The sequence below is a fragment of the Myotis nattereri genome, assembly GCF_964212035.1.
Source record: "Myotis nattereri genome assembly, chromosome: 18".
In the NCBI taxonomy this organism is placed as follows: Eukaryota; Metazoa; Chordata; class Mammalia; order Chiroptera; family Vespertilionidae; genus Myotis; species Myotis nattereri.
In genome coordinates this window covers 3,343,495-3,370,086 of record NC_138093.1, presented here as the reverse complement: position 1 = coordinate 3,370,086, position 26,592 = coordinate 3,343,495, and the positions used below count along the sequence as shown (strand labels likewise).

Sequence of the window (26,592 nt, the reverse complement as noted above, 5' to 3'; positions counted from 1 at the left end):
TTCGGGGATCGAGAGTCAACGTTACATGGCTTTTCTGGTGGTAATTATATCGCATAAGGATGTTCTGCGAGATTTGAAAATTAAGCAATCTTTCACTAAGAGCACATTTATTATTCAAATCTTAAACCATAAATATCAAATTGACTAACAAGGTTCTTTTCAATGGAACAAGCAAATACACATGTGGAACCCATGTGAATATTTGCCTTGGAACTATTGGGAAACATGTTAGAAAGCCATGTATCCTTGTACATACCGATGTACAGAACTATTTCTTTCAATGATCCTGGCAGAAATAGTGCTCAGACTCGCCTGAGTAGCATTTGAACCGCTGCCTCCCATCACATCCCATGGAACTGTGATTGCAAATGCTTACCTTGCTTCACTAACCTTAACCTTCATGTTCTCCGATTCCTTGCAACTTAAATGAATAGCCAAGTCCCGTGGAAGATGTGTTTACCGAAGAATATCTAACCGGAGAGGATTATGAGGCCCAGAGGAAAAATCCCGAGGATACACTGTATGAGAACAAAGAAATAGACGGCAGGGACTCTGACCTTCCGGTAGATGGAGATTTAGGCGAATATGATTTTTATGAATATAAAGACTATGAAGATAAGCAAACGAGCCCCACTAATGAAGAGTTTGGTCCAGGGGTCCCGGCAGAAACAGATATCACAGAAACCAGCGTAAGTCTGTGTTACGCTCTGTGTCGTTGTGTATTCTTTTGGGAGTATTTCCATGTTCGTCTTGATGTCTTTCCAGGTTTAAAATGCTGCTTATCGCCTTTGCTAGTGTGGCTCAGTGGATAGAGTGTCGGCCTGTGGACTGAAGGGTCCCGGGTTCGATTCTGGTCAAGGGCATGGACCTCGGTTGCAGCTCGATCCCCAGTAGGGACTGTGCAGGAGGCAGCCATTCGATGATGTTCCTCTCTCATCAATGTTTCTATCTCTCTCTCACTCTCCCTTCCTCTCGCTCTAAAAATAAATAAAAACATTTAAAAATAAATAAAATCCAGCTCCTCATATAAATTTTGAACACTTATCACAGCTAGGACATCTTGATAGACTCTCCCCCCTGGGGAGCTGCCCCCGTTGTATCTCTGGCCACACAGCTGGAGTCTTTGTTGAAAGTATAATCTTGAATAGAATTGAATCCAGATTTTCTCTTCATTGATGCGATTAAAATGTAGTCATAATGATTTTGGGTGGTGAGTGAAATTTCTGATTTTTACACTATATTTTGGTGATGCTCGGTGATGCACCATACTTATTATTATATTGTTATTATTTTAAACTTTTGACCGCCTCCCCCAATTTCCCCCACTCATTTCCTCCATTTTATTAACTTTAATTTGATGACACTTTTTGATTAATGCCTTGCAACAATTTTTAAGGTCTGCGGATGTCTTTATCTTTCTGTCTTTAAGAAGCAAATGTTCATTCTCACTCAGGATTCAGTATTAATGTTCATTATGTTTTCCTATGTTATATTTTCAGTATTTAAACCTTGAATAGGTGCTATTTAAAAAACACACTTTAATAGGTTATTTAAAATACATTTAGATAATTGCCTTGTTAAAAATACTGGCCCAGCTGGTGTGGCTCAGTGGTTGATCATCGACCTATGAACCAGGAGGTCACAGTTTGATTCCCAGTCAGGGCACATGCCCGGGTTGTGGGCTCGATCCCCAGTAGGTGGTGTGCAGGAGGCAGCTGGTCAATGATTCTCTGTCATCATTGATGTTTCTATTTCTCTCTCTCCTCTTCCTTCCTTTCTGAAACCATATATATTTTAAAGTACTTAATGGCCTTATTTATTTAAAGACAGGCTGCTTGAATTTTCACTTAACAGATAAATGGCCATGGCGGATACGGGGAAAAAGGACAGAAAGGAGAGCCAGCGGTCGTTGAACCTGTAAGTACTGGTGTGAACACATTGTGAAGGTTGGTAGTTATTTCACTGTGTCCACTGACAGTTCTGTTGTCCAAATGTGTATATAATTTGTCACAGATAGCTGAGTCGGTGAGGCCATTTCTGGCAAGTGGAATCTCAATAAATCAAAAATAGAGAGTTATGGAATTTTGGAATTTGAAAGAGGCTGAAATGTGTCTAGTCTAATTCTCTCGTTCTACAACCAAAGAACCTGAGATTCGAGGGGTTTCAGTGCTTCCCTTGGGTGTGAATGTTTGGAGGTGGAGCTGTCACTAGACTTGAGCTCTTCCGGCTTCCAGGCCAGTGATTTCTCCTCTTATGTCTGAGTGGATATTATTAGACATGTTTTTTGACCTAGATACAAATACCTATGAAAAAAGTAAGTTTCATAGCCCAATAACATTAGGTAATCAAATGAAGATTTTAAAAAAACACACTCAGTTCCTTACCTCCCAATAAAAAGGCTCCAGTTCACTCCAAACATGACTTTTAAAGCTATGTTAATTTTCTTACCACTCTAGATATTGGTAAGAAACATATTCTTTCTGGAAAGCAGTGTTACTGTTCTACCTGCTGAACACCTTGGGGAAACTACTGCATTAGAACTAAAGCAGTGGGTCTAACCATTGGCCTCGCGGTCATGCATATCATTTCAGAAATTACAATGACATAAACATTAAAAAAAGATGGTGGGTGAATAAAAATGAACGCGCTGCACCTATAAGGACATTATCGGCTATCCACTCTATTTCTCCACAGTCTGAGAAAGGGTGCCACATGCTCAACGGAAGGCTTTTAAAAATAAGTGTTTTCCGAGTGACTTTGCCCTAGTTATGAACATTTACAACCAACTTTTAAAAATGACAAAACAATTTTCGGCAGTAGAATCATGAATGTTTTGAGCCTGGGTTCTTATCCTGAAATAGTACTAGGTTCTCTTATGCACTTAAGAGCTGATCTCATATTTATCCCAGCTGCTTTTGTCTGGACTTTTCTCCCCTTTTCTGAATAAAATGCTTGGGTGTCCCTTCCATTCTTCCATTCACACAACCAGTATTGCAGTCCCTGCTTTGCGCCTGGAATTATCCTGGGAGCCGGGGACAACTTGGTCACATGCCTTTGTTTTACTCTTCTTGGAAGCACTTAGCATGTTCCCCTTGTCATGTTGCTGATCTGGATATTTATATGTTTTCTAACGAGTCCATAGATTCTCTGAGGACAGGAACCCATGTCTATCATTTTGAGTTTCTGCCCTTCCTCATGCAAAAGTGTTTGTGATTGGTTTTATGTGGTAGGAATGGAGAATTCACTTTTTAAAATGCTTCCTTAGAGTCAGGCAGGTAAAAGGCGAGTGGTTACAATTTCCTTGGAAAAAAGCCTGTTTTTCCTTATTCTAGGGAATGCTGATCGAAGGACCACCAGGGCCAGCCGGACCTGCGGTATGGAAATGTTTTACGATTATTTTTGTCTTGATTTTTTTAAATAATCAGATATAAGATTTCTGTTACATTATTGAATTGATATATTTCAGACTAATTTGAGTATTATAGAGGCGAATATTTGTTCAGAGGACCTGGGCCTTGAATTGCTTTCTGATTTGGCTATCCAAATGATACTCTTTTTTTAAAAAAAAACAACAAACCACACACACACCTCTATTGTTGAAAGTATTACAGATGCCCCCCTTTCTCTAGGGTGGTAGAGCCCATCCTCACCCCCACGCCACCCGCCCCAGGCCCTACCACCCTATCCTCTGTGTCCATGGGTTATGCATATATGCATAGTTCTTTGGTTGATCTTTTCCCACCCACCACCCACTCCTGGCTTCCCGCTGAGATTCTTTTGAGAGCAGTGGAAATATATTTTGTTTTAAATATTTTGTTGCTTAAATATCTCTGCATCTAACCTCATTTTCAACCTCTACCTGAAAGTTATGCAAGTAAAAGAAAAGCCGTGGCTATTTTTATGGAAAAGGTGTAGACATAGCTCCGTGAATGGGGCCCGGGATTCTAAGAGGTTGTGGCTGCCTTGTCTGTGTTTCTGAATGGAGTGACGCTCAGCTCCTTTTGTCCTTTCCCTGTGAGGCTGACATCACTCCTTGGGTCCTTATTCGCAGGTAGTTGTACTGATCTGACTTTGTTATGACAACCTCTGTCTTTTGTGGGATTAATTCAAATCTCATCATCTGAAATAAGCATGTGATACTGGTGCCTTTAAATACTTTTACCCATAAAAGAAAACATAATGCTGCCTCCAGGCTGAATGATGCTACATTTCCACACAGCTCTCACGTTTTTGAGGTCCAATCCTGGGAGTCTACCATTTCTTCCCTAAGACCCGGGACCAACATCTACCGCAGGGACTTGACCTTGGGGAGTTCTTCCCTGTGTTTCCCTGGTCCATCTGCCTCCACTGGGAGAGCAGCTTCATAGAGGGAGAGTCCAGATAGCCACAAAGTGGTCCCTATATGTTGTCTGTTCATAGGAAGATAAATAGGGCAATTGTTTGAGAGACAGTTGTATATTCATGAAAGATAAATGAGCTCTTCTTTGATGTTGGTCGGATGAATTTGCCTGCATCCTAATGAGAGCAGGAATCTGACTCAGATGCTGGTTTGTTTCTCTGTAGGGTCTTATGGGCCCTCCAGGTCTACAAGGCCCGTCTGGACCCCCCGGCGACCCTGGCGATAGGGTAAGTGAAGGGGCTCCTCAGAACTAAAGGATATAACGTAGATTAAAAATTAAAATACATTCCACAAGCTTAACATGTTATTTGTCTCACTGCGGGGGGGTAGGGGGTGGGGTGGTGTTTATACATTTAATGTTGTGCAACATTTAGGTTAACTTTTCTAGCTATAATTTTAAAAGTGAGGGTAGAGAATGTGCATGTTATCTATGTGATAATTAGTGAGAAAACTTATGATCAATTTCCATGTTGACATGAACCCATTACTTTAGATTCAGTTCTTCAATTTGAATTCAGACAAAATGTCCAGGAACTGCAGTGGGTGTTTAGTTGACGGCTGGTAGAGTCTGAGCTGATAATGAGCATCACATCAGGGTCACATGGTGAAACCGAACTTTTATGTTAGACTCCTCAAACTCTTCATGTGAAATCCCATCCCTCTGCTTTTGGGTTTTTTTGACCATCCTTGTGTAGCCTATCAGTTTGCACATTATGAAAAAAATGTTAACTAGTATAATGAATACAGTTCTTCCTCGGTAGGCTTACTAAAAGGAGATTAACCAAGGAGGAAAAGACAAATGCCAATGAGATCATGTAGACTTACGAAAAGTTATTCAGTTTCTAATAAATTTGATTATTTCATTCATTTATTATTAATTTTGAGGATTTTATTTACTTTCTAGGGTCCTCCAGGACGTCCTGGCTTACCAGGAGCTGATGGCCTACCAGGTCCTCCTGGTACCATGTTGATGTTACCGGTATGTTATTTCTTGTAGCTATAAAGAGGACTTAACATTTGTCATCTTGTTTCTGAAAAATATTGTTGGACCATGTTACAGAGCGGTCCACTAAAAATCATCCTATAAGGTAGAAAGTCAAGCAGCCTTTGGAAATTATGAGAAATTTTACTGAAAATAACATCTAGTAAATATTAATCTCTACCTTAGAATTAAGGTTTCAGAATTTGATTACACTTTTGACAACAAAGCATAGAGTTTTTTTCTTAATATCCCCAATCGTGCTTTATCCTGGTTGTATGATTAATCTGTACTTCATGTGTCAACATAATATTAATATACTGTTTTTCACCATATAAACAATAGTTGATACTTTTAAAAAGAGCTATCTCTCTAGTGTCATTCATTGCTCAAAAGTTATTTGCTTTACCAGGAGGTTCCTTTTAATGCTGCCCTACTTCTCTGGGGAAAATGATTTATTTATGTAAAGGCAATAAAATAGCAAGTAATAATTACGTAGTGAGAAACTGACTCATGATGCATTGTAAGCTAAAATTTAAAAGAAGCTTTAGAATTTTATGGAGGGATATAAGTAGGATCGGTTTTTAGTAAAGGAAAGGTAAACAAAATAAATATATCTCAAGTTCACTGTGTTCACAGTGATTCCAGTTTTACTCGATGAAATAGCAATGGCCCTGTGACCACCTCTGACTTGGTGCATTTGGAATTTTTACAAATGGATGGATAATATGGGTCCATATGTGCACATGAAAAACACACGATAGAGTTTTCAGAAAGGATGGAACGAGCAGTGGGAAGAAGCCTCTAGTCCAGCGGTTCTCAACCTTCTGGCCCTTTAAATACAGTTCCTCATGTGGTGACCCAACCATAAAATTATTTTCGTTGCTACTTCATAACTGTACTGTTGCTACTGTTATGAATCATAATGTAAATATCTGTTATGCAGGATGGTCTTAGGCGACCCCTGTGAAAGGGTCGTTCCACCGCCAAAGGGGTCGCGACCCACAGGTTGAGAACCGCTGCTCTAGTCTCTTCTAGGAGTGGTAGAACATGGTCTAGAGACCTTGCCTAACGGGCAGAAGGAGACTTTCTAAGAAAATAAGAAGTCTCGGCATCATGATGCATGACGGCGGGACCTTGGACTTGTGTGAAATCCCACTCTTTTGAGCGGGCGGCTTTGGTCTAGTGAGTAAGGCACCTCCTTGGCAAAGGCTGACGCTGAGTTTCTGTATGTGGCCTTTGCTCAGTTTCGCTATGGCGGCGGCGATGGCTCCAAAGGACCAGTGGTCTCTGCTCAGGAAGCGCAGGCCCAGGCGATCCTGCAGCAGGCTCGGGTAAGAAGCATCAATGCGCATGCCCTCACCCGACTGTGCTAGATTGTGCGCACGCGTGAGTGAGTGTGAGTCTGTGTGTGTGCATCTGGAGGGTGCCACTATTTTGAACAAAATACTGTTGAGTAGAATATTAAATATAGATGGGGAAATGCTAAGATTGTATCTGTTGTCCAGCAGGATTTTTTCCCTAATTGAGTATTCAATGACTGGCCCTTGCACTATTGCCATAGATAACTCTGGTGATAGCACCCACACCATAACACACACGTTTTTAATTTGCTTTGAAGACACTGGTGGGCTTAGACCCAGCACTCTCTGCCTTTCACATCCACTTCTTCCTACAATGGCAATAATTAGATTTGTTGCAATTAAACTATACATAAGTAAATCAAAGAAGGGATTGGGAAAGAGTTGAAAGTCATCTAATGTTTTTATTCATAGTGTAGTTTTTTTTAAAGAAGACAGGAAATAAAGGCCTAAATTGGTGTGGTTGTGGGTACCCACCTGCTCAGTGATGTAAATCACTATGGGATATCATTGTTTATCATCATAAATCTGAGTGTATAAAATATCTGAAAACATAAGTTTAAATTCATTACCAATATTTGTTTACACATTTATCAGTCTGTTCACCTAGAAATATGCCATTCTGTGGTGACATCATGTATAAAGATAATGAAAAATTTAAATATCTGTTTACTAGACCTTACCATAGACAAATACAAAAATATTGAAAATAATTTGTCAATGATCCCTACAATTTATCTTGTAAATTGTATTACTTTGAACAAATTTAAGGTAATTATTTGAGCTTAAATACTTTACGAGGCCACTGAATTCCTCATTTTACTAGTCCTTGCAACCTACTTGGAAATAGGTAGCAAGCGTTATAATTCCAATTTTTCAGATATTTAATCTCAAGGATTAAGAAGTGTATTGTCAAAAATCTCATGGTGAGTCAGTAGCGAAACTTTGGAGATCCTACCGTTTTCATCTTGTGCACTTTTCTAATACAATTTTACATATTATTTCTATTACTGTATTGTTTTTGACATCTGTTTGAATAATCTAAGTATTCACCTTTGGAATCACTAATATTCAAAACTCGCACACCATACTAATTTAACATCTATCAGATATTGATTCTTTGTACTCTACTTGTTCCAGCTTTTCAAGTATGCTAATTTCACATTTCTAATTTTCAGTGTCAGTAATGCATGCCTATGATTTCACAGAATAAATGTATTTTTCTATATAACATTAAATTTGAGATTTGTCAAAAAAAAGTGTATCGCCATACTCTTTTGATCAATTTTGCATTTTGTCGCCTGGCTTTCATTGTCATAGCCTTTCCTAAAATAATGGCTAGGAAATGTTTACTTAGAGCACCTAAACGTATTTTCAACGAGTACTGAACATATACATTTAAGAGAGGTCTATACATTAATCTAAAGTATACTTCTCAGAGTAGAAAACTATATCAGATGTTAGATTTCTTATTCAAAGATCTATTTTAACCTTTTTTTATAGAATAAATCTTAATAGTATGTGATACAAGATTGTATACGCTCCAAAGGTTTAAAAATGTCTGATACTTATTTAGGTCATCTAGAAACTAGCGATTCTTCAGTAACCAGGCCTCTTCCTAGCATGGAGCTGTCATGCCTGTGTTGGTCATCTGTCACATGAGGTTGCTTGTGCCAAAGAATATTGTGGTTGAACATGCGAGTCCAGTAGGACATTCCTAACGCTGATATATTTTATTTTGTAGATTGCGCTGAGGGGTCCCCCTGGCCCAATGGGTCTAACCGGAAGACCAGGTCCTGTGGTAGGTTCCCCAACAAGATGATGTGTGTTTAAATCCCTAAAATAGCAGTTCCGTGGGCAGCTTTGTCCACGCAGTGTTCATACCTCTGGCTGGTGAAACTAGGGTGGATATATACCAACTCATGCTTAATTTTCTTTCCATTTAAAAAATCTATCAGAATGGAGACCTCAGTAAATTTTGATGAAAATGAATTTTTTTTTTCAGTGAAAAGTCTTCAAATCAAGTAAATACCATGAAAAATATAGTCACATATTCTAATGCTAATTTTTCTACATATAAATATAATGTATTTGCATAATATTCAGAGTTACTAAAATTCAATTTTACATTAAATTCTTGAGACTTGATTTTATGCTAAACAGAATTTTCCATAATAAAAGAAAAAGTATTTGAGGCCAGTGAAAATTATTCCATCATATTAGGAGCAAACAGGAGACCTGGCTTACACTCAGACTGCCTGCAGTATTCCACACAGTGATCCAGACGCTGGAGAAATTATTTGTCTTTTAGAGACTCTTGGAAAATAAGTGTTTGATTTTCCTTACTAGCTTGCTAATATATTACGAATATTTTTAAAAGTATCTTCAAATCTTATGAAACTTACTAAGTAGTAAGCATTGTAGCAATCCACAAAGTGCAGATTTTTTTCAAACCATATTGTCTTCTTTAGAAAAAAAGAACACTGTAGGATTGCAACCCAAGTTCTCATTGATTTTAGAATTAATGGAATAAATAATTTCTATTTTAAATATTTGTTTTTCAATATAAAAAGTCATGTATACTCTGCTTTTTATGATTTTATATGCTTTCAATATGCTTTATTGAAATAGGTATTTATAGAAATTATAGACCTGAAAATGAAAATCTTATCTTGGATTTACTTAGTGGACACATAGCAAAACTATTTTATTCACGTTTAATCAAGTACACAATCTTCTGTTTAATCCCTTTTACTCTTATTAGGATGAGGGTGAAAGAGATTTACTATTGTATTTTATTGAAGAGTCTGTTATGTAGTTTTACATGTATTTACAGTTCTCTTAATTCAATCTTGAAATTCCATAACATTGCATAATTTTGAAGGGCTTTACGCTCAATCATATGAGCTCATGTGGAATATATGTGCTGACAATATGTCCCACAGAATGTAAATTATACATAGTTCTATGTGCATTATTAAGTGTTATCATGTAGTTTTACTGTTCTGCCTCTCACAGTATGCTAATTTCACATGGAAGATTCCATGCTACTTAACAAGGGAAGAAATAGTATTAATATTTAATGGCTACTTAGTGATAACTTTACCTGATGAGGGAACATCAGAAGCAAGTTAGTGCTTTACAGATTTAGGCGCAGAAGGGTTAACTTGTATATTTCATTAAAAAAATTCTCTTGAACCCTGAACTTGAGACTCTGATGATACAGGTTCAGGGTTGGCCGCGGCAAACTATAATTTTAAAGAGTTCACCGGCTTGATTCCTATAGTCAAGAATGTTTGGGAAACACTGACATGTATTACTTTAAAAATATTAGTCTAGGACCTCTAACACTGTCTTTTCCAAAATAATTTTCCTACTGATCATCCAGACAAACACAAGCCTAGTGGATTTGTAGTGGGTAAGGGCGGTGGGGAGCAGAACCAGTAAATCAGAGAAAATTGGCACCTCCTGTTTCACCAAACAGTCATTAAGGGTCACATCACATGGGCAGAAAGATATAACATTGATGACCATGTGCGCATTCTCAGTGTTACATCCAAGATGAATGAATTTTACTACTTAAGTCTTTGTTATGAGAAGTATCAGTTTCCTTAAATATTAAAGGTAAGTAATGAGAGAAAAAAAGTCACATTGCTTCTTTTTACCATTTTCTCTATTATCCTTCGCTCCAAAACATCCAATTATTACAGACTTTCAAATATCTGTTAACGCTAGAGTCCAAAAAATTTTATACATTAAGAATTTAAAAAGAAATAGAGACTACATCAACATTTTAAGACAAATATGTACATTCTTCCAATGAAAAATGTCTTTATTCAATTGTTTTCTTCCCAACAGACAAATGGGAGCTTAGCTTATAAAATATACAGGAAACGTAGAAAATGTCTTTTTCCCCCTGTCCTGTTACTCTCAATTATTGCATGACAATTTTTAGAATAAGTGTTTGGGCAAAGTAATTATCATCTGTTGAGTAGGTAGTGCTTATATACAGAGGACATAATGCAGCAAATTAATTAAAATAAATCGAATGCCCTAGCATTCAATTCAGTGATTAATAATCAGATTTAATGTAGAGCCCAGTTTTTCTCTGGAAGACATTTGGTTGTAAGAATTCTTAATTAGAAATTTGAAAGTCATAATTCTTGTCACTTTCAAGGTTAGAATATTCCTGTTTCTGTCTTGCCCTATTTCTCAGGAGTCCTGAGTAGTTATTTCACGTTGGAGCCACCAGGAGGCGCTAGAAAGCTAACACTTTCAGACAGCAGCATTTTAATTTTTCCTACTTTGATTGAATGCACTATTAATGGAATAGGAATTTGATTTAAATGAGCCCCTCACTTCTTAGACACACACAGTATATTTGTGTGGCATGAAGAACTATCGCCACCAGGCTCAGGTGTAATGTTCTAAGCCTTCCTAGGGGGATGGCCAGCTAGTCTTTATTGTTTTTTTTATTTGTTATTGATGTGACCTTGACACACCAGGATTGAAGCAAAACCACAGAGCATGCTGCAGTTTCACCCAAAAGTGGTGGTTTTACTTTGCCCTTTCTTTTTTTTGAAGATATTTTTATCAATTTCAGAGAAGAAGGAAGAGATAGAAACATCAATGATGAGAGAGAATCATTGATTGGCTGCTTCCTGCACACCCCACACTGGGGATCGATCGAGCCCACAACCGGGGCACGTGCCCTGACCGAGAATCGAACCCTGACCTCCTGGTTCATAGGTCGATGCTCGGCCACTGAGCCACACCGGCCGGGCTACTTTACCGTTTCTTGACGGCCCAGTGGGTCATTAGCGAGAGGCCCAATGAGTGCTTTTAAAAGGGGTGCCTAGTATTTATGTCGAACACTCACAGGACCTTTATAAAATGCTTTTCTATTTTTGCAGTTAACGTGCCAGGCTTTTGTTGCACTTTGTGCATTCTGTACATGTTGGTAAGAGGTGTTTGTCACAAGGGCTTGTTCTCGGAGGAAAAGCACAGACCTATCTGAGAAGAACAGGCATTGGCATTATTCCGGGACAGTTGCGGTGATAGCAGTAGCCTCTGTTCTTGACGTGCTGTGGCTGTAGAATGTGGTGTCTGGTAAACGTCTGAGGGTAAAAGCAAGAGCTGTCTGCCTCGTCCTGGCTGCCTGAGTGCACTCAGCACACACCCGACGCAGTGAGAGCGTGGTGCCCGGAGGGCACATGTAAGTGTGATGATAAGTGACGCCTGTGTGTCATCGTCAGTGCTCCGATGGTGCACACATTAAGGACAATTTCCCTGTGATTTCATGAAATTGGCTTCTGTGTAGTTATGCCTAAAATAGGCTTTTCAGTGGAGCTCACCCTGGAATACAGTCTGAGAGGAGATGCATTTCAAAGGACTTGGAAATGTTATCCTATTAATACAATCACACTAATTGGATGAAGTACATTTTGAGTAATGTTTAGTCATCTCAGGTGACAATGGTGGGAGAAGAGTGGGTAGGGAATTGCCCAGTTAAATGACTGCATCCTCACTTTTCTCTCCAGGGGGGGCCTGGTTCATCGGGGGCCAAAGGGGAGAGTGGTGACCCAGGTCCTCAGGTAAAAACAATTTATGTCACTTCTTTCATTTTTGCCTTTTGTTGTTGTTGTCAAGTAGGATAATGGGAGTGTCTGCCACTTGTTTTATGAGGAAAGAAATTACTGACACTACCTTGAAGCTCACATCATCTCATTTCACTGAGAAATCCTTAGTGGCCAGTTGACTGCCAATGACTTGATTAATTTGAGCAAATAAGAGATGCACACTCAAATGATCATATTCATTGAAAACTAACAAGATTTGTCATGCTGTTAATTGCCCCTTGCCTGCCAGCTGGGTACAGACAGGGTAGGGTCCTCTCTCTGCAATGATTTTTTAAAATCTGCATTCTCTTAACCTCTGAGTATTAGACACCCTAAACTTTATACTTTTTATAATCAATATTTTACAGTGATCATAAAATTATTTGTCATTTCAAATGTGCTACATTTTCTACCAGATGATATGCATACTGTTTAAATTAACTTTAATTATTTATAGTTAGTTAAATATGAAAGCCTATGTAATATTTATACTGGAACTGCATTTGATCTATGATTAGTTGTGTAATTTTATTTTAAAAAACGTGTGTCGATCTCCACGGGAGACTTCATATGTAGATACAACATTGCATTGTACTGATTCAGGAGAGAAACACATTGGGCATCTTCAGCCTTCACTCTGCTTGGCATGGCTTGGTGCCAGTCAGTCATTTGCATTAGGGATTGCCAGGCGTCCGCCGGCATTCTACGGATGATTGAAAAACCTGTGCTAGGCACGGCGCTGAGTTGGAAGAAGATAAAGGAGAAAAAGACAGATTTAGTCCAAAACTGCAACAGTTAACTCAATGGGAGAGTCAACTGTTAAAAATAGGCAATTATAACCCGGTGTGATAAATGAAATAAAAGACTACCTAAGAGGAACTGCCAGGAATGAAGGGAAAGGTGTCAGAAACAAAAGAGGAATGAGATGGATGGGTTAGGGGTGTTTTAAGTCCAGTGAAATACAAAACCCTCAGGTTTTGAGGGGGAAAAAAAATGAATAAGGATTTTTAAAAAGTTTAAAATATTACTGTGTTCCTTTTGTTTAAATGAAGGTGCATGCTTCTATAAACTTAATAAAATAATATGACTCTTTTCTGCAAGAAGTCATTTAGAAAAATTGATTCACTTGTCTTAGTTTATCTGGACTTTTGCATAAGAACTGACTTTCTGGTGTTAAACCGATTAAGACATAAAATAAAGAGAAAAAGGTATCAATTCAGAAAATGATTAAGGTAAAGTTAATTGGGTATAAACTCCTAAAACCATGTCTGTCAATGTGATTGAGTTTATTGGTCAGGAATGTAAGAAAATGAATTAATTGCGATGTTTTGGTACAGGGTCCTCGTGGTGTCCAAGGGCCGCCTGGTCCGACGGGGAAGCCTGGCAAAAGGGTAAGGTTGGCTTCCCTGTGTATTTTGAGGGATTCTGAAGTCATGGGCACTTTTGTCGTACTTTCCTCTGTGCTCGTCGGAAAATACTAGCTTTTGGTTAATCATGTTCTTGGCATTATCAGGGTCGTCCAGGTGCTGATGGAGGAAGAGGAATGCCAGGAGAACCTGGGTCAAAGGTCAGGAGCTCAGCTGTTTATATATTCAGATCCTGTATGTCAGTGCAGCTCTCAAAATTTTGTGTTTTAAAATATCTTTCTTGATATAAAAGATTATGTCACAGTGAAATTATCCCACAGAATGAAACTGTAAATGTGATGATGGTGGTGGTGGTGGTGGTGGTGGTGGTGGTGGTAATGGTGATGATAGTGATGATGAAGATTGTAGTGCTGATGATGTTAGATGATGATGGTGATGATGATGATGAAGGTGATGATGATGATAATGTTGTTGATGATGATGATTTTATAGGGGGATCGAGGATTTGATGGACTTCCAGGTCTGCCAGGTGACAAAGGTCACAGGGTAAGATATACCGTTCTGTTACTATTTATATAGAGATAATACAAGAATATTAGGAAATACTTTAGAATTGATAAACTCTAGGAAATTAGAAGAAAATTTAATATTTGTAAATCCAGTTAGTAAGTCACGACACCTACTTGATACTTAAAGAAAGATAGGTAGAATTACACATGCAGTATTAATATAAGTTCTTTGTTTTTAGATTTTAAAATACTCATTTTATATAAACATAAGTTGAGACGGAATTTTTATTTACATGTATGTAGAAAATATAATTATAGAAGAACAATAATTTAGGGATTTAATTTTACCTTCCATTTTTCTTATAATTGCCTTAATTTTTCCTTTAGCCTTACATTTTCCACTTGTAGAAATATACTCAAAAGAAGACATTTGTGGGCAATCTGTTATTAGTATAACAATATACTGGACACTCTTTTATTACACTAAATGAGAGGCTTCTGGCAGACAGAGACACCACAGCTATTTCTTTGCTATAATATAACCTTGCACTCCAACGCAGGGGCTTATCACTGGGTAGGGCTAAATAAACACCACTGTGAACAGCAATCCAGGAGGTATTTTTAGTGGGATATTAAGCAGTCAGTCTCTCTCTCAAAAAAAAGAATCAGTTTTGGATCTTTACATTTTTCTTTTCTAGAAGTTAAGAATGAAGGTAGCATAACCTTTAGGTAAATTGGAGAATATATTTTAAAAAGAAAGAAGGAAATAAAGAAAGAAAAGAGGAAGGAAGGAAGGAAGGAAGGAAGGTTGTCTAGCAAGATAATGTATGCATACCACATGTCAAGAGAAATACATAGTTTTGCTTTAAAAAAAAAAATCCCAAATTCCTTTAGTATTCTAGAGTTGTGCTGATTTAATATGAATTGTTTTAGAAGCAGAAAAATTTTAAAGGAAATTAAAATCACCAAAGTGTATCCATGTTTGAAATAATTTTCAGCAAAATAATATTTTAACGGTTTACCTTATAATAATTCCACATCTGGAAATTATTTTGAGGGTTTAATTTAAACCTTTTTGTTTGGAAAACCAAGGGACTATTTCCCTAGCATACTAAAGCTACACCAGTTCATGTGAAGTGATGGTTTGCCTGTGAGGTGCTCTGAGGAGGGTACTGCAGCGAAGGCCCCCTGCCGAAGGCTCTGTTCCGTTGGTAGGAGAGCTGCAGAACAGACCTCCAAACCGTCTGCTTTATTTCATATTCGAATTGCATTTGTGTTGATTTACTAGGGTGAACGCGGTCCCCAAGGCCCTCCCGGCTCTCCTGGCGAAGACGGAATGAGGGTACATGCAACTTTATTTTTTATGGAAATGTTTACAATTAGACATAAGAGAACAGATCACGTAGAAATGACACATTGTCTAATGGTGCTTTCCTCCCACTCATTCTGCAATGACAGGGGGAAGACGGAGAAATCGGACCACGGGGTCTCCCAGGGGAAGCTGTAAGCAACTTGCGTTCTTTGTAAATTCCACCCCGTTTTGGAGGAATAGTGAGTGGGGCTGCCCCCCCTAATGTCAATGACTAAGGCTCGTGACTATTAATTACCTAATTAACCAGGTGATTATTATGTAAGATATAATTAAAGGATACATTGTGCTTTTCTGTTATCAGTTCTCAGACACAGGAGAGATAAGACATGTAAAATATAACATCTTGTCAGACAAAAACCCTTATCTGGTTTTGGTTGCTGTTTCATTGTTTTGTTTCATTTTTTAAAAAATATCAGTAATAGCTCTGGAATCTATTTGGGCATTTAGGATCAATGAAGCTTATTACCGGAAAAACACTACAACATGAAGTGCTCAGCATGCCAGATAAAAGAATAAAGTATGCTAGAGTCTAGTTTCTTCCACTGAATTTTACGAGTGAAAAAACTGAATTGGGAAGCTTTACCCAACGCTAGTTCATCAAAGAACCAGACTGGAGGCAGGCCTACGCCCATGAAGGGGCGTGTCTGTGTGAACCTAAAAGGATAATATGACTCTTTCTGTGCAAGGAGCCATTTAGGGGGAAAAATGATTCTCGTTTCCTGCTTTATCTGGACTTTTATATAGAAATGATTTGCCACTTATAGCGCCCATTGGCTCAAAGGCAGGAGAGCTGAGAGAATATGAGAAACAGGGAGCTGTTGTGCTGACTTTTCAAAGGGAGGAAACCCCAACCGATGGAGGAGGGGGAGGGAAGAGGAGGAAAGTTGATTAAGATTAAACAGAAATAATTTTTAAAACATCTCGGGGAAGTGATATCTATCATCTGTGTACATGGTTACCGAGCTTCTTTCCTCCGGGGATATGCTCTCAGGATGGACTTAACCCCAAAGTAAAACAGATGAGAACCGGGCCCGTCTCCGTGTGGGGCAGAAACACGAGGTTTAATCCGATTCTGCGCTGCCATTCCGGTCAGCAGGGACGCGGCAGTGACAGACTTAAAGCATTACGCTGTTTCTTATATAAAAAATATCCCAAGTGGTTCCTACGGAAATTTACAGAAACAAAGATACGCGGTTTCTGTAGCGAAGACTCACTGCCATCCACTCTGGCTTCCGGGTCAGCATCAGCACTGGCCACGTGTCACGGAAAATGGGCTTAAATGCCACTTTCCGTGAGTTCAGAGACGACGTAAGGTCTCTCTACTCTGAGCATCATATTCAGTGTCTTCCCAGGCGGGGCCTGTTGGGGGCGCATTTCTTAGGAGGATGAGCCTTTCCTTTGTTTGTTTCCTTCCAGGGCCCTCGGGGCTTGCTGGGGCCGCGGGGCACGCCAGGACCTGTGGGGCAGCCTGTGAGTATGGCTACCGTGGTGGGGGTGCCGTGGTGGGGCTGCCACGGTGGGGCTGCCACGGTGGGGGTGGGGCTGCCACACTGGGCTGCCAGGGAAACTCGTGGGGTGTGACACGGGGAGGCCGGACAGCCTTCGGCAGGCAGCTCCACTGAGCCACCGGCCCGGGGCCAGTACAAGAGCTTCCGTGTTCGCAGTGTAACCCCAAGCCCTTAGATATGAGCAGTAACAGCGCTGGTGCTCCAGGCCCAGCCCCGCTGCTGGTCAGGGTCAGGCAGCTCCTCCTGGCTGATCTCCTGTGACGTTCCTCGCAGGTTCCCAGCGCACAGTGGGGGCTGCTGTGTCCCCCTCTGGGAACAGATGCCCGAGCACAGGTCTCCCCTTCTTCCTCATCCCCGTTCTGTCCTGAACTGATCTGAGCCCCCGGGCCAAGGGGGTGGTGCCAGGAGAGGCCAGTCTCTGATGTGCGGGTGGCATCTAAGCTGATGGACGTCACACACATTTTGTTCTTTCATTGAAGGGCATCGCAGGTATCGACGGCCCCCAAGGACCGAAAGGCAACATGGTACGTGGAACATGTCCGTGAGTAGCGCGTCCCTGCGAAGTCCGGGCTCGCAGACGCCTGCTGCGGCCGGATCGGATCGGAAATGAAGGTTTCCTCCCGCATCCGCTAAGGCCGTGAGCTGCCGCGGGCGGCCAGACCGTCCGCAGGGGGGCTGGATGTGGGGCTATTTTTCAACTGAGAAGAAAAGAAAAAAGCTGTGATGCGAAACGGCTGTTACAGTCTCTGCCTATTTCCTACGCAGGGTCCGCAGGGGGAGCCCGGGCCTCCGGGTCAGCAGGGGAACCCCGGGCCGCAGGTGAGTGAGGGGGCAGCTCCTGAGGCCGAGGGGTGAGCGGGTGTCTTTTCGCAGCCACAGAATTTCCACATCCAGCTCAGAACTCCGCAGTGTGAGCGTGGGAAGAGAAGTCCTTTCCCCCTTAAAAAAGAAAAAAGAAAAAAGAGCGGAGGGGAGAAGGTGGGGCGACTGGGGGGAAAGGGCGAAGGGAGTCAGAGGTGCAGGTGGGCAGCTACAGGACAGTCACAGGGGGGTCAGGTGCAGCCCAGGGGACACCATGGACACACGGTAAGACGATGCTTGTGGCCAGGGGGGCACCTGAATGGCGGGGGGCACTGTAAAGGGTGTGCGATTGTCTGACCCCTGCGCTGCCCACCTGGGCTGAAGCAAGGTCATACTCAATGTCAACGGTGACCGGGAAAAGTAAGTTAAAAGCAGAAACGTGGAGCAAATGTGCCGAGGCCTCTTTCTTGCAAGAGGAACGCGAGTCATTGGTGCTCGGGGGGAGGCCCGCAGGTCAGCCACACCCGCGGGAGCCCCGGTGCCTACAGAGTAGCTCAGAGCATTCTGGAACTTTCTGGGGAATGCAGGGGACAGATGCAGGTGCTGCTACCTCCCTTCCTGTGGAACAGAGGGCTGATCACTTACTGTTCTACCGCGTGTGCTCTTGCGACGTGACCCTGACCCTCGGATGCATTCTCTCCACACAGGGTCTCCCGGGCCCGCAAGGTCCCATCGGCCCTCCGGGGGAAAAAGTGAGTGTCTGTGGGGCTAGTGATGCCTGGCGGGCGGTTTGGGCATCAACCTTAGGCGGGGTTATTGATATCAGGGGCTCAGCCATAAGGAATTGATCTGGGGCTTAACCACGAGGGTACATGTGTCCCCGAACTGAAAGTAGGAAATTTCTCAGGGTTTCCATTTGGATAGTTTCCAGATGTGACATGCTCAGCTTATTAATTTCAGGACGGCACTGGTGTGCGTCAGTGTTCTCTCTCTCTCTCTCTCTCTCTCTCTCTCTCTGATTCTCCTTTTCGTCCTCATTATTTAAAGAAGTGTAATTAGGTTTGCTTGTGACAAAGGGTTTGTGGCAAGATCTGATTAAGGGAAAATGGTGAAGTTATCATTGCCACCATTTCTTATATACAAATGACAAATGATCTTGTTAATAACCCAATGCCTGGATCAAAACAAGAATGAATCTTTAATTAAAGTGATGTCTTTTCCTTCTGATCGTCTCTGCTAGATTTCCTAAGTGCTGCTTTCTGTCCCCTGTAGTCACAGCAGTGTCAGCTGCTCTTTCTAATGCCTTCTCCCCCTTATATATAGTTTTAATTTCTATGAACATATAATTTAAACATAGCTTTAATGGGAGTATAATTTCATACTATAAAAATGCATTCATTTTAAGTCTACAGTCAATGATTTTTAGTAAATTTACAGTTATGCCACAATCAACTTTTAAATTGGTGTGAGAGAGAGGAAGGGAGGTAGATAGAGAGAGAGAGAGAGAGAGAGAGGAACATTGATTTGTTGCCCCACTCATTGATGCGCTCATTGGTTGATTCTTATATGTGCCCTGATCAGGGATGGAACCCACAACCATAGTGTATGGAGACGACACTCTAACCAACTGAGCTACCCGCCAGGGCTAGTACGAGAGTTCGAATCTTTGTAGTGTTCCCTTAAATACGTAGCAACAACAAAGCATTCATGCAGTAATGCCCACAGGGTCCTTGCCGTACATAGAAGTATTACACCTGTAATAATTAATGGAATAGTCTGCACTAGACCTCTACATTTTGTTCTTAAGAAATAAGACCATTGTCTTGATAGCAAAAGATAATTTCAGTAACAGTCAAAATACTTTCATTGAAAATATAGTGTTTTATAATAGTTCTTACATAATGTTCCATTACTCAGCTAAAAGTGACTTTGCACATTAGTGAAGGGGATTGAAAGTTTCAAAAGAGATATTATTAACCTTTAGTTATAAAATCAAATTTTTCAAGTTGAAGGTTATCTTTCATCTTTTGTTGTTTGGTAGATATTTAAGTCAGGTCTTGTAAAACTCTTCACTATCAGTCTATCAAGCATGTCAAACTCGCAGGACTCGGGCTACATGCCTCATTTATTTGGCCCGTGTTAGCCTTTGAGTTTGACATGCTTGGTCTACATGCATACCATGGCTTTCTTAAACACTGCGAACGGAAACACCTCAGCTATGTCCACCACCCAGCATTCCTGCTGTATCCTTGTTCTTTTAAAAATAATACCTTTTTATTGATTTGGGAGAGGGAAAGAGAGATGGAAACATCAATGATGAGACAGAATCATTGACCAGCTGCCTCCTGTCAGTCAATAAAGATAAATTTAAAAAAAAATTAAAAACTAAATAAAGAGATACATTTAGGATCAGTAAGCAGGCCCGAAGTTAGCATGCTTCTTTTTACATCTGCTGAGTTTGGTTTTAATTATCTCTATATCCCATTCCTTCTACATCATATGTTCAAAAGTATTTATGTGTGTGTGGCTTATGTATAAAAACCAGTGACTCAAGAATTTTATGAGTAGTAGATTCCTATGTACAAAGTCAGCCTTTTCCTCATTTTCACTTTTGAAACTAACACATTCTTTCTGTCTGGTTAGGGACCTCAAGGCAAACCTGGGCTCGCGGGTCTCCCGGGTGCTGACGGGCCTCCTGTGAGTAACAGTTCCCTGCTCCCCACACCCGTTATCTTCACAGACAGCTTCCGTGTGCCTGACGGGGTTCGTGAGTTCAGGAATACAAGCTGCCTGAGGCAGGAATTAAACGTGGAGCTCCAGTACCCTTCACCGTGTCACTTCCCCTGGCAAACATCTTAACTGGCTTGCCATGGTCTTTGGAGAAACCGGTGACCAGCTCAGAGTCTCACATGGCTCACCACGCCCTGTCTGCCGCAGGCTCTGAGCCTTGCCACAGTCACACCTTTCTTCACGGCGTCCCCTCCTTCCCACAGAAAGCACCTGCATCCTGTCTTCCCTTTCAGAGGAGGCCGGGTGGGCTTCCTCACCATTCCTTCATTTCCAGGGAGTCCCTCCTTTTCTAAAAAAGATTGCACTGTTTATTACATAGCAATCAGTAATGTAATTCTGTAATCTCTGCAGTTGTTATTCTTAAGAATTTGTTATTGATGCTTCTTTTTTCCTCTTCAAACCTCTTGTTTTTTTTTGGTTTTTTTTTGTTTTTTTTTTTAAATATATATTTTATTGATTTTTTACAGAGAGGAAGGGAGAGAGATAGAGAGTTAGAAACATCGATGAGAGAGAAACATCGATCAGCTGCCTCCTGCACATCTCCCACTGGGGATGTGCCCGCAACCCAGGTACATGCCCTTGACCGGAATCGAACCCGGGACCCTTCAGTCCACAGGCCGACGCTCTATCCACTGAGCCAAACCGGTTCCGGCCAAACCTCTTGTTTTTAATTAAATGTATTGGGAGACATTGGTTAATAGGATCGTATCGGCTCAGGGGTGGGTCTCTATGAGACAGGGCCTGACATTGCCCTGTCTGCCCGCCACCCAAAGGCAGATGTTCTTCCGTCTCTGTATGTCACAGCTTCTCACTCAGAGCTACGGTACAGTTTTCTTTCAGCCTCTACTTGTGTTTATTGATTATAATGGTGATGGAGCTGCACGTTTTTATTTATTAATTTTCAATAACTTGATTATTGACAATATTAGTATTATTTATGAGCTTGCTGCATTTTCAAGGTCCCACCCACATGCCTTAGTTCCCTTTTGAAGATGCATGTCTGATTAATTGATCAATGTGCAAAATAGAAGTCAGATTGAAATCTAATTATATAAGACGAATTGACACTGAGGTTGAATTACTGATGAATAATAATATGTATCATCTTATGTGTTTTTCCCAAGCTCTCTCAAATATATTATGTAGCTGAAAAAAACTTGCATCTATCCAAATGCCACAGTTTTCAATGTTATTTAAGGCCATGCACACGGATGCAAAATGTTCCATTTGTTTTGAAACATAACAAGTAATATCTCAATATTTTGAAAATAAAATGTAACAGTATCGTGTACTGCCTTTCCTTTTGCGTCTTACCATTGTATCTTCTTGCTGAATAGGGTCACCCTGGGAAAGAAGGCCAGTCTGGAGATAAGGGTGCTCTGGTACGTTACACAGCCTCCTGGAAACGCCCTCCCCTCTCCTCCGGACATGCCTGTGCTCGTCATCTCGGCGATGCATATGTGATGCATGTGTGATGCATGATTGCTTAGGGACATGACTGTTGGAAAATAAGGACCAGAGACTAGTTCATCTCCACCTGTAAACATGTCTTCATTTCCAAAAGAATGTTTGCTACCATTTAAATATGGCATGTTCCTAGAATTGTTTTTGTTTAGGATATAATAAACAGATACATATTAGGTAACTTTTAGTGTTGTATTAGCCCTTTTGTTAGACTGCATTTTCTGTTTTTTAAAATTGTTCTCATGGTCAGAAATAAATCCGCATTCTGCATATGTAGTAAATGTGGAGTAAATGACCATGAATTATGATAGTGAACTTGGACCAGAATGACTGAAAATACACTGTTTATGTCATTCAAACTTCATCATCACTTAATACTTTCTGGCAACCCTTAAGCAGAGATGGACTGTAAGAGCAACAATTATCAAAATACCTAAGTAAGACTTATTCAGTGTTAACACTGTTCTGGGTTATAGTAGCAAGGGCAGGATCATTCTTATTTAGAATTGTTAGTTTTAGATTCTTATTAAAATACAATTTCCCTGCAGAAATTGTATATTATATATAACATATATTTCCTTTATGTAGACTGGTGCCATGGAACCAGCTGTAGAAAAGACATCATTTTGATCATATTCTTAATGATGTGAACGCTACACATTTATACAGAGTTGTTGGTTAGAAATTATTGATCCTCTTGGTTAATCTGCAATTGTCCATTGTAGCTACTGAGGACATCAGATTTTTTCAGGTTTAGAAAATTAGTTATTAATTATATAATTATTACATTCACATACTCAAAGTATTTATTTTTAGCATGAATATATGACATGATACGTTTGGGATAAGTAGGGCTAGTCACATGGTTTATTTATCATTTCTGAATTTAGAAATAAACTACCCAAGAAATCTATGTCAGTGGTGGAAAAGAGCATATTCTTGTAGATTATCTGGTAAATTATAACTTAAGCAGTGCTCGGAATGTTTCCTTATTTAATTTCCAATGGGTGTGTTTCAGGGTCCGCCTGGCCCACAGGGGCCTATTGGCTATCCCGGCCCCAGAGGAGTGAAGGTAAATGCTGTTTTTTCCCCACATCACTTAATTTCAATGTAAAATAGTATAGTCATTTACTTTTTCTAATTTATTCCACAGGGAGCAGATGGTGTCAGAGGTCTCAAGGGCTCTAAAGGTGAAAAGGTAAATTATAATTTACTTAGTGGTTTCAGTTACTATATCCATTATATCAAAAATGTAAATTCTCTTAAGATATTCTGTTGGCCAAATAGTATATTGTGATTTCTTATGTCCCCAAAATGCAAATATAATTTTATACTTTGTATTCTGAAAACTTAAAAAATATATATTCTTATAACCTGGAGTGAGGGCCAAATTACAGAAGAGAAACAAGATGCATTCCTTTTTCCTTACATGTATTTAACTTTTCTAAATCATAAGATTGGCCTTTAGAAAATATATTTTCTGCAGGGGTTGTTCAATATTATATGCATAACAGAGGAGTGTTTATTTCTCCACTAAAATCCCCCAAATTCATACATTGAAACTCAGTGCAAAAGACGGAAGTGAAAAGCACTCGGGGGAAGAGAGAGACTCCCTGTGTGATAGTGTTTGCACAGCACAAGCGTTAGTGAGACGGAAATAAAGATTCAAACCAGGAGGAATGAAAGACTGAGTATTAAGGAGACGGAAATAAAGGTTAGACAGAATTAAAGATGAAATATTAAAGAGAAGGAAATAAAGATTCAAACCAGGCAGAGGTGGAGTAAAGAATGTGGAATCTTCTATAGAACATTTATAGCTTAATTGTCTTTAGACAAAGAACCTAACATTGAAATTTTAAAAATATAAATGTTTAATATAAGTGTAGAGCTCCCCCCCGCCCCCCCCCCAAAATCCTTCAACACTTATGCTGAAACTGAATGATACCACTCAGAGTCAGTATTGAGTTTTCTTACTACAATATTATATTTTTAAAAATATGGGGTCCCTTATCAAATGTTGGTAGATTTGGTGAGAAATATACGGAATATCAATGTTGTTTTCAACTTGACTTTTCATTCCCTTACTCATAATTTTATCAACAGTACTTTGAGTGGATTTGATGTCACTAAGGAATAGATAACAGGAGATGGATTACATCCATTATAATTTAGTTTTCTGAAAAAAATAAAACAGGTAACTTACAGAGGCATTGCTAAGGTATGCAACTATAAGGTGTTCCCCAAAATGTACACACACACTTTGAATAATTATAAAGTGTTTATTAAAATACATTTCCTTTTCAAAATGGAGCTACTAGCTGTTAAATATATATTTTAAAAATGATAGATGATGCGTTATCTGTGAGAAGTCTACTCAGAAAAAAATAAAGGTATATTGCTTATATGCAGGAAGATAATTTGAGATTATTGTATGGTCTGAGAAGAAGCAAATAGACCTCTAGGAAAAGGATTACTATTGTAAACTTGGAGTTGCAAGTTCTGAGTTCTGATTCTAGTTGTAGTAACCACACATGTCAACTTAGATTGGTCACTTTTCCTTATTCTAAGTCAGTAAAATGAGACTGAATACTGTCCAAACAAATCTCTAAGGCACTTTTTTTTGCTATCTCTTATTCATACCATATATTAATTTAGTTGTATATTACCTAGATTTATATAAATTTTGAAAACTTTTTTATAATGATAAGAATTCTTCTTAGTTTAGAACTTTGTAAAGAACCATTAAATCCTAATGAATCCTAATGTATATTAATTACTTTTTTTCTGAGTATGTATTATAATCAACCATTTCTCTCATAAGAGATAAAAAAGGAAGTCAAAACTATTTTCCTTTTACGTACAACAACATTCACTGTTAACCAAAGGTCAAGAGGCAAGAATTAAAAACCGCTATTGTTTAGACTCAGATGTTTTTCCTGGGGGCTGGGTGAATTCCTCCTTTACACATCATCTAAAACTCTGGGGGTTTTTGTGTTTAAGATAAATTCAGACCTGACCATTTTAGGACTGGAAATCTCAGAATTTGATAGTGCCCGTTGTTTTAAGAAAGCCATTTATTGTATGGATACCCAAGAATTCCAGTCATCTCATTTGCTTCTCTACTTGTGAACATAGGGAAAGCACAGGTGAGACGAACAGCATCCAGGTCTCTTAAAAACACACCAGGAACCCACACCAGCCCTGCCTGGACGGAACCGCAGCCTGGGCCCTGATGGGGAGCCTGGAGGCAGCCTTTCTCCAGGAAACTCGCCCCGGGTGGCTCCCGGGCTTCCTGGGGAAAGCTGATGGAGACAGTGGTCAGTGGGAGGTCACGGGTCGTTCCCAGGTGCCTGCTTGCCCAGTGGCATGGGGGCAGGGAGAGCCCTAATTCCACAGGTGATTCTCTGGCGGGGACGTTGGGAACGGCAGCTTCTGTCTTAAAGGAAACGTGTACACCATCGGAACCCTTAGCTTTGGGCAGATACCAGATTGGATCCCTTTCCCAGGTTCAGGCCTCTTAGACCAGCATGGCCTGCTGTTTCCTGGGCCTTAGCAGAGCTCGCCAAGCCCACGCCGAGGCAGGGCGGCCTGCACATGTTCGTTTGGAAAAGGCTTGTTGAAGCTCCTGATCACCGAGGGTCAGGAATGTAGTGGGCCCTGGAGCTTCAGAGGTTAACGGGGCACGAGGCTTTCACCATTTAGTGGGACGAGCAGGACCTGTGAGCCGCCGAGAGCGGGGTGGAGGGGGCGGCAGTTATACCAGTTCGGGCAGAGAGGTGAGTTCTGGGGGGAGATGGCCCTGGAACATGCATGGCAGCCTCGTGGACTGAGCTTGACATGATTGTGTAGAGACATGATTTCCGCGTGGGTTTCTGTATTTGGAAACTAAGGGGGGCACCTGGGGACCTGAAGGATGGGCTGGCGTGTGCTGAGCAGTCGGAGAGAGGTTGGGTCACTGGCATCATGGTCGTTAGCGTTACCTGGTGGCAGGCCGTTGGCCTCGGTCCAGAATTAACACCCGTCGCCACGCTGCCGCTGTGCGTGTTGTAAATGTTACTCGCTCTCTACGAGGAGAAAACACCCGGGAAAAGGGCTTTTCGTTTTGCCGAGGCCCCTGGTGCTCCTACAAACAGGTGCTGTGACTGGTGCGCTTCTTCCCAGGCGGCCCAAGGCTCCTCTTTATCTTGTTCTGTTCTGTTTTTCTGTTTCGTTTGCAGACGGTAAAGGGGGTGTTGGGGGCAGGGTGTTTCGGTTGCAAGTTGGTGAGGGAAAATGTTGGGTTTGCTCCCATTGCGCTGCGTGCCGGGCCCTCAGGGCTGCTCTGCTGCTGCTTTGTTGGCGCGCGGCTGCCTCTGAGCGGCAGAGCCGGTGGGGCGCGGAGAGTCCGTGTGTCCTTCGCGCGTGTCTGTCCTTAGCAGCCACGG

The 26,592-nt window shown here is 40.6% G+C and overlaps 1 protein-coding gene across 2 annotated transcripts in view; it reads left to right on the top strand.

Annotated features, from left to right (window-relative positions):
• Positions 1-26,592, top strand: part of COL11A1 (collagen type XI alpha 1 chain) — a 140,806-nt gene that overhangs the window by 45,781 nt on the left and 68,433 nt on the right. For both annotated transcript variants that reach the window (XM_081112001.1, XM_081112002.1), the window contains 21 exons: positions 435-689; positions 1,855-1,917; positions 3,333-3,374; positions 4,564-4,626; positions 5,304-5,378; positions 6,626-6,712; positions 8,484-8,540; positions 12,280-12,333; positions 13,695-13,748; positions 13,871-13,924; positions 14,217-14,270; positions 15,522-15,575; positions 15,692-15,736; positions 17,022-17,075; positions 17,593-17,637; positions 17,879-17,932; positions 18,622-18,666; positions 20,558-20,611; positions 22,042-22,086; positions 23,187-23,240; positions 23,322-23,366. In XM_081112001.1, coding sequence (XP_080968127.1) covers positions 435-689; positions 1,855-1,917; positions 3,333-3,374; positions 4,564-4,626; positions 5,304-5,378; positions 6,626-6,712; positions 8,484-8,540; positions 12,280-12,333; positions 13,695-13,748; positions 13,871-13,924; positions 14,217-14,270; positions 15,522-15,575; positions 15,692-15,736; positions 17,022-17,075; positions 17,593-17,637; positions 17,879-17,932; positions 18,622-18,666; positions 20,558-20,611; positions 22,042-22,086; positions 23,187-23,240; positions 23,322-23,366 — 1,353 coding nt within the window. The remainder of the gene's footprint in view (positions 1-434; positions 690-1,854; positions 1,918-3,332; positions 3,375-4,563; positions 4,627-5,303; positions 5,379-6,625; positions 6,713-8,483; positions 8,541-12,279; positions 12,334-13,694; positions 13,749-13,870; positions 13,925-14,216; positions 14,271-15,521; positions 15,576-15,691; positions 15,737-17,021; positions 17,076-17,592; positions 17,638-17,878; positions 17,933-18,621; positions 18,667-20,557; positions 20,612-22,041; positions 22,087-23,186; positions 23,241-23,321; positions 23,367-26,592) is intronic.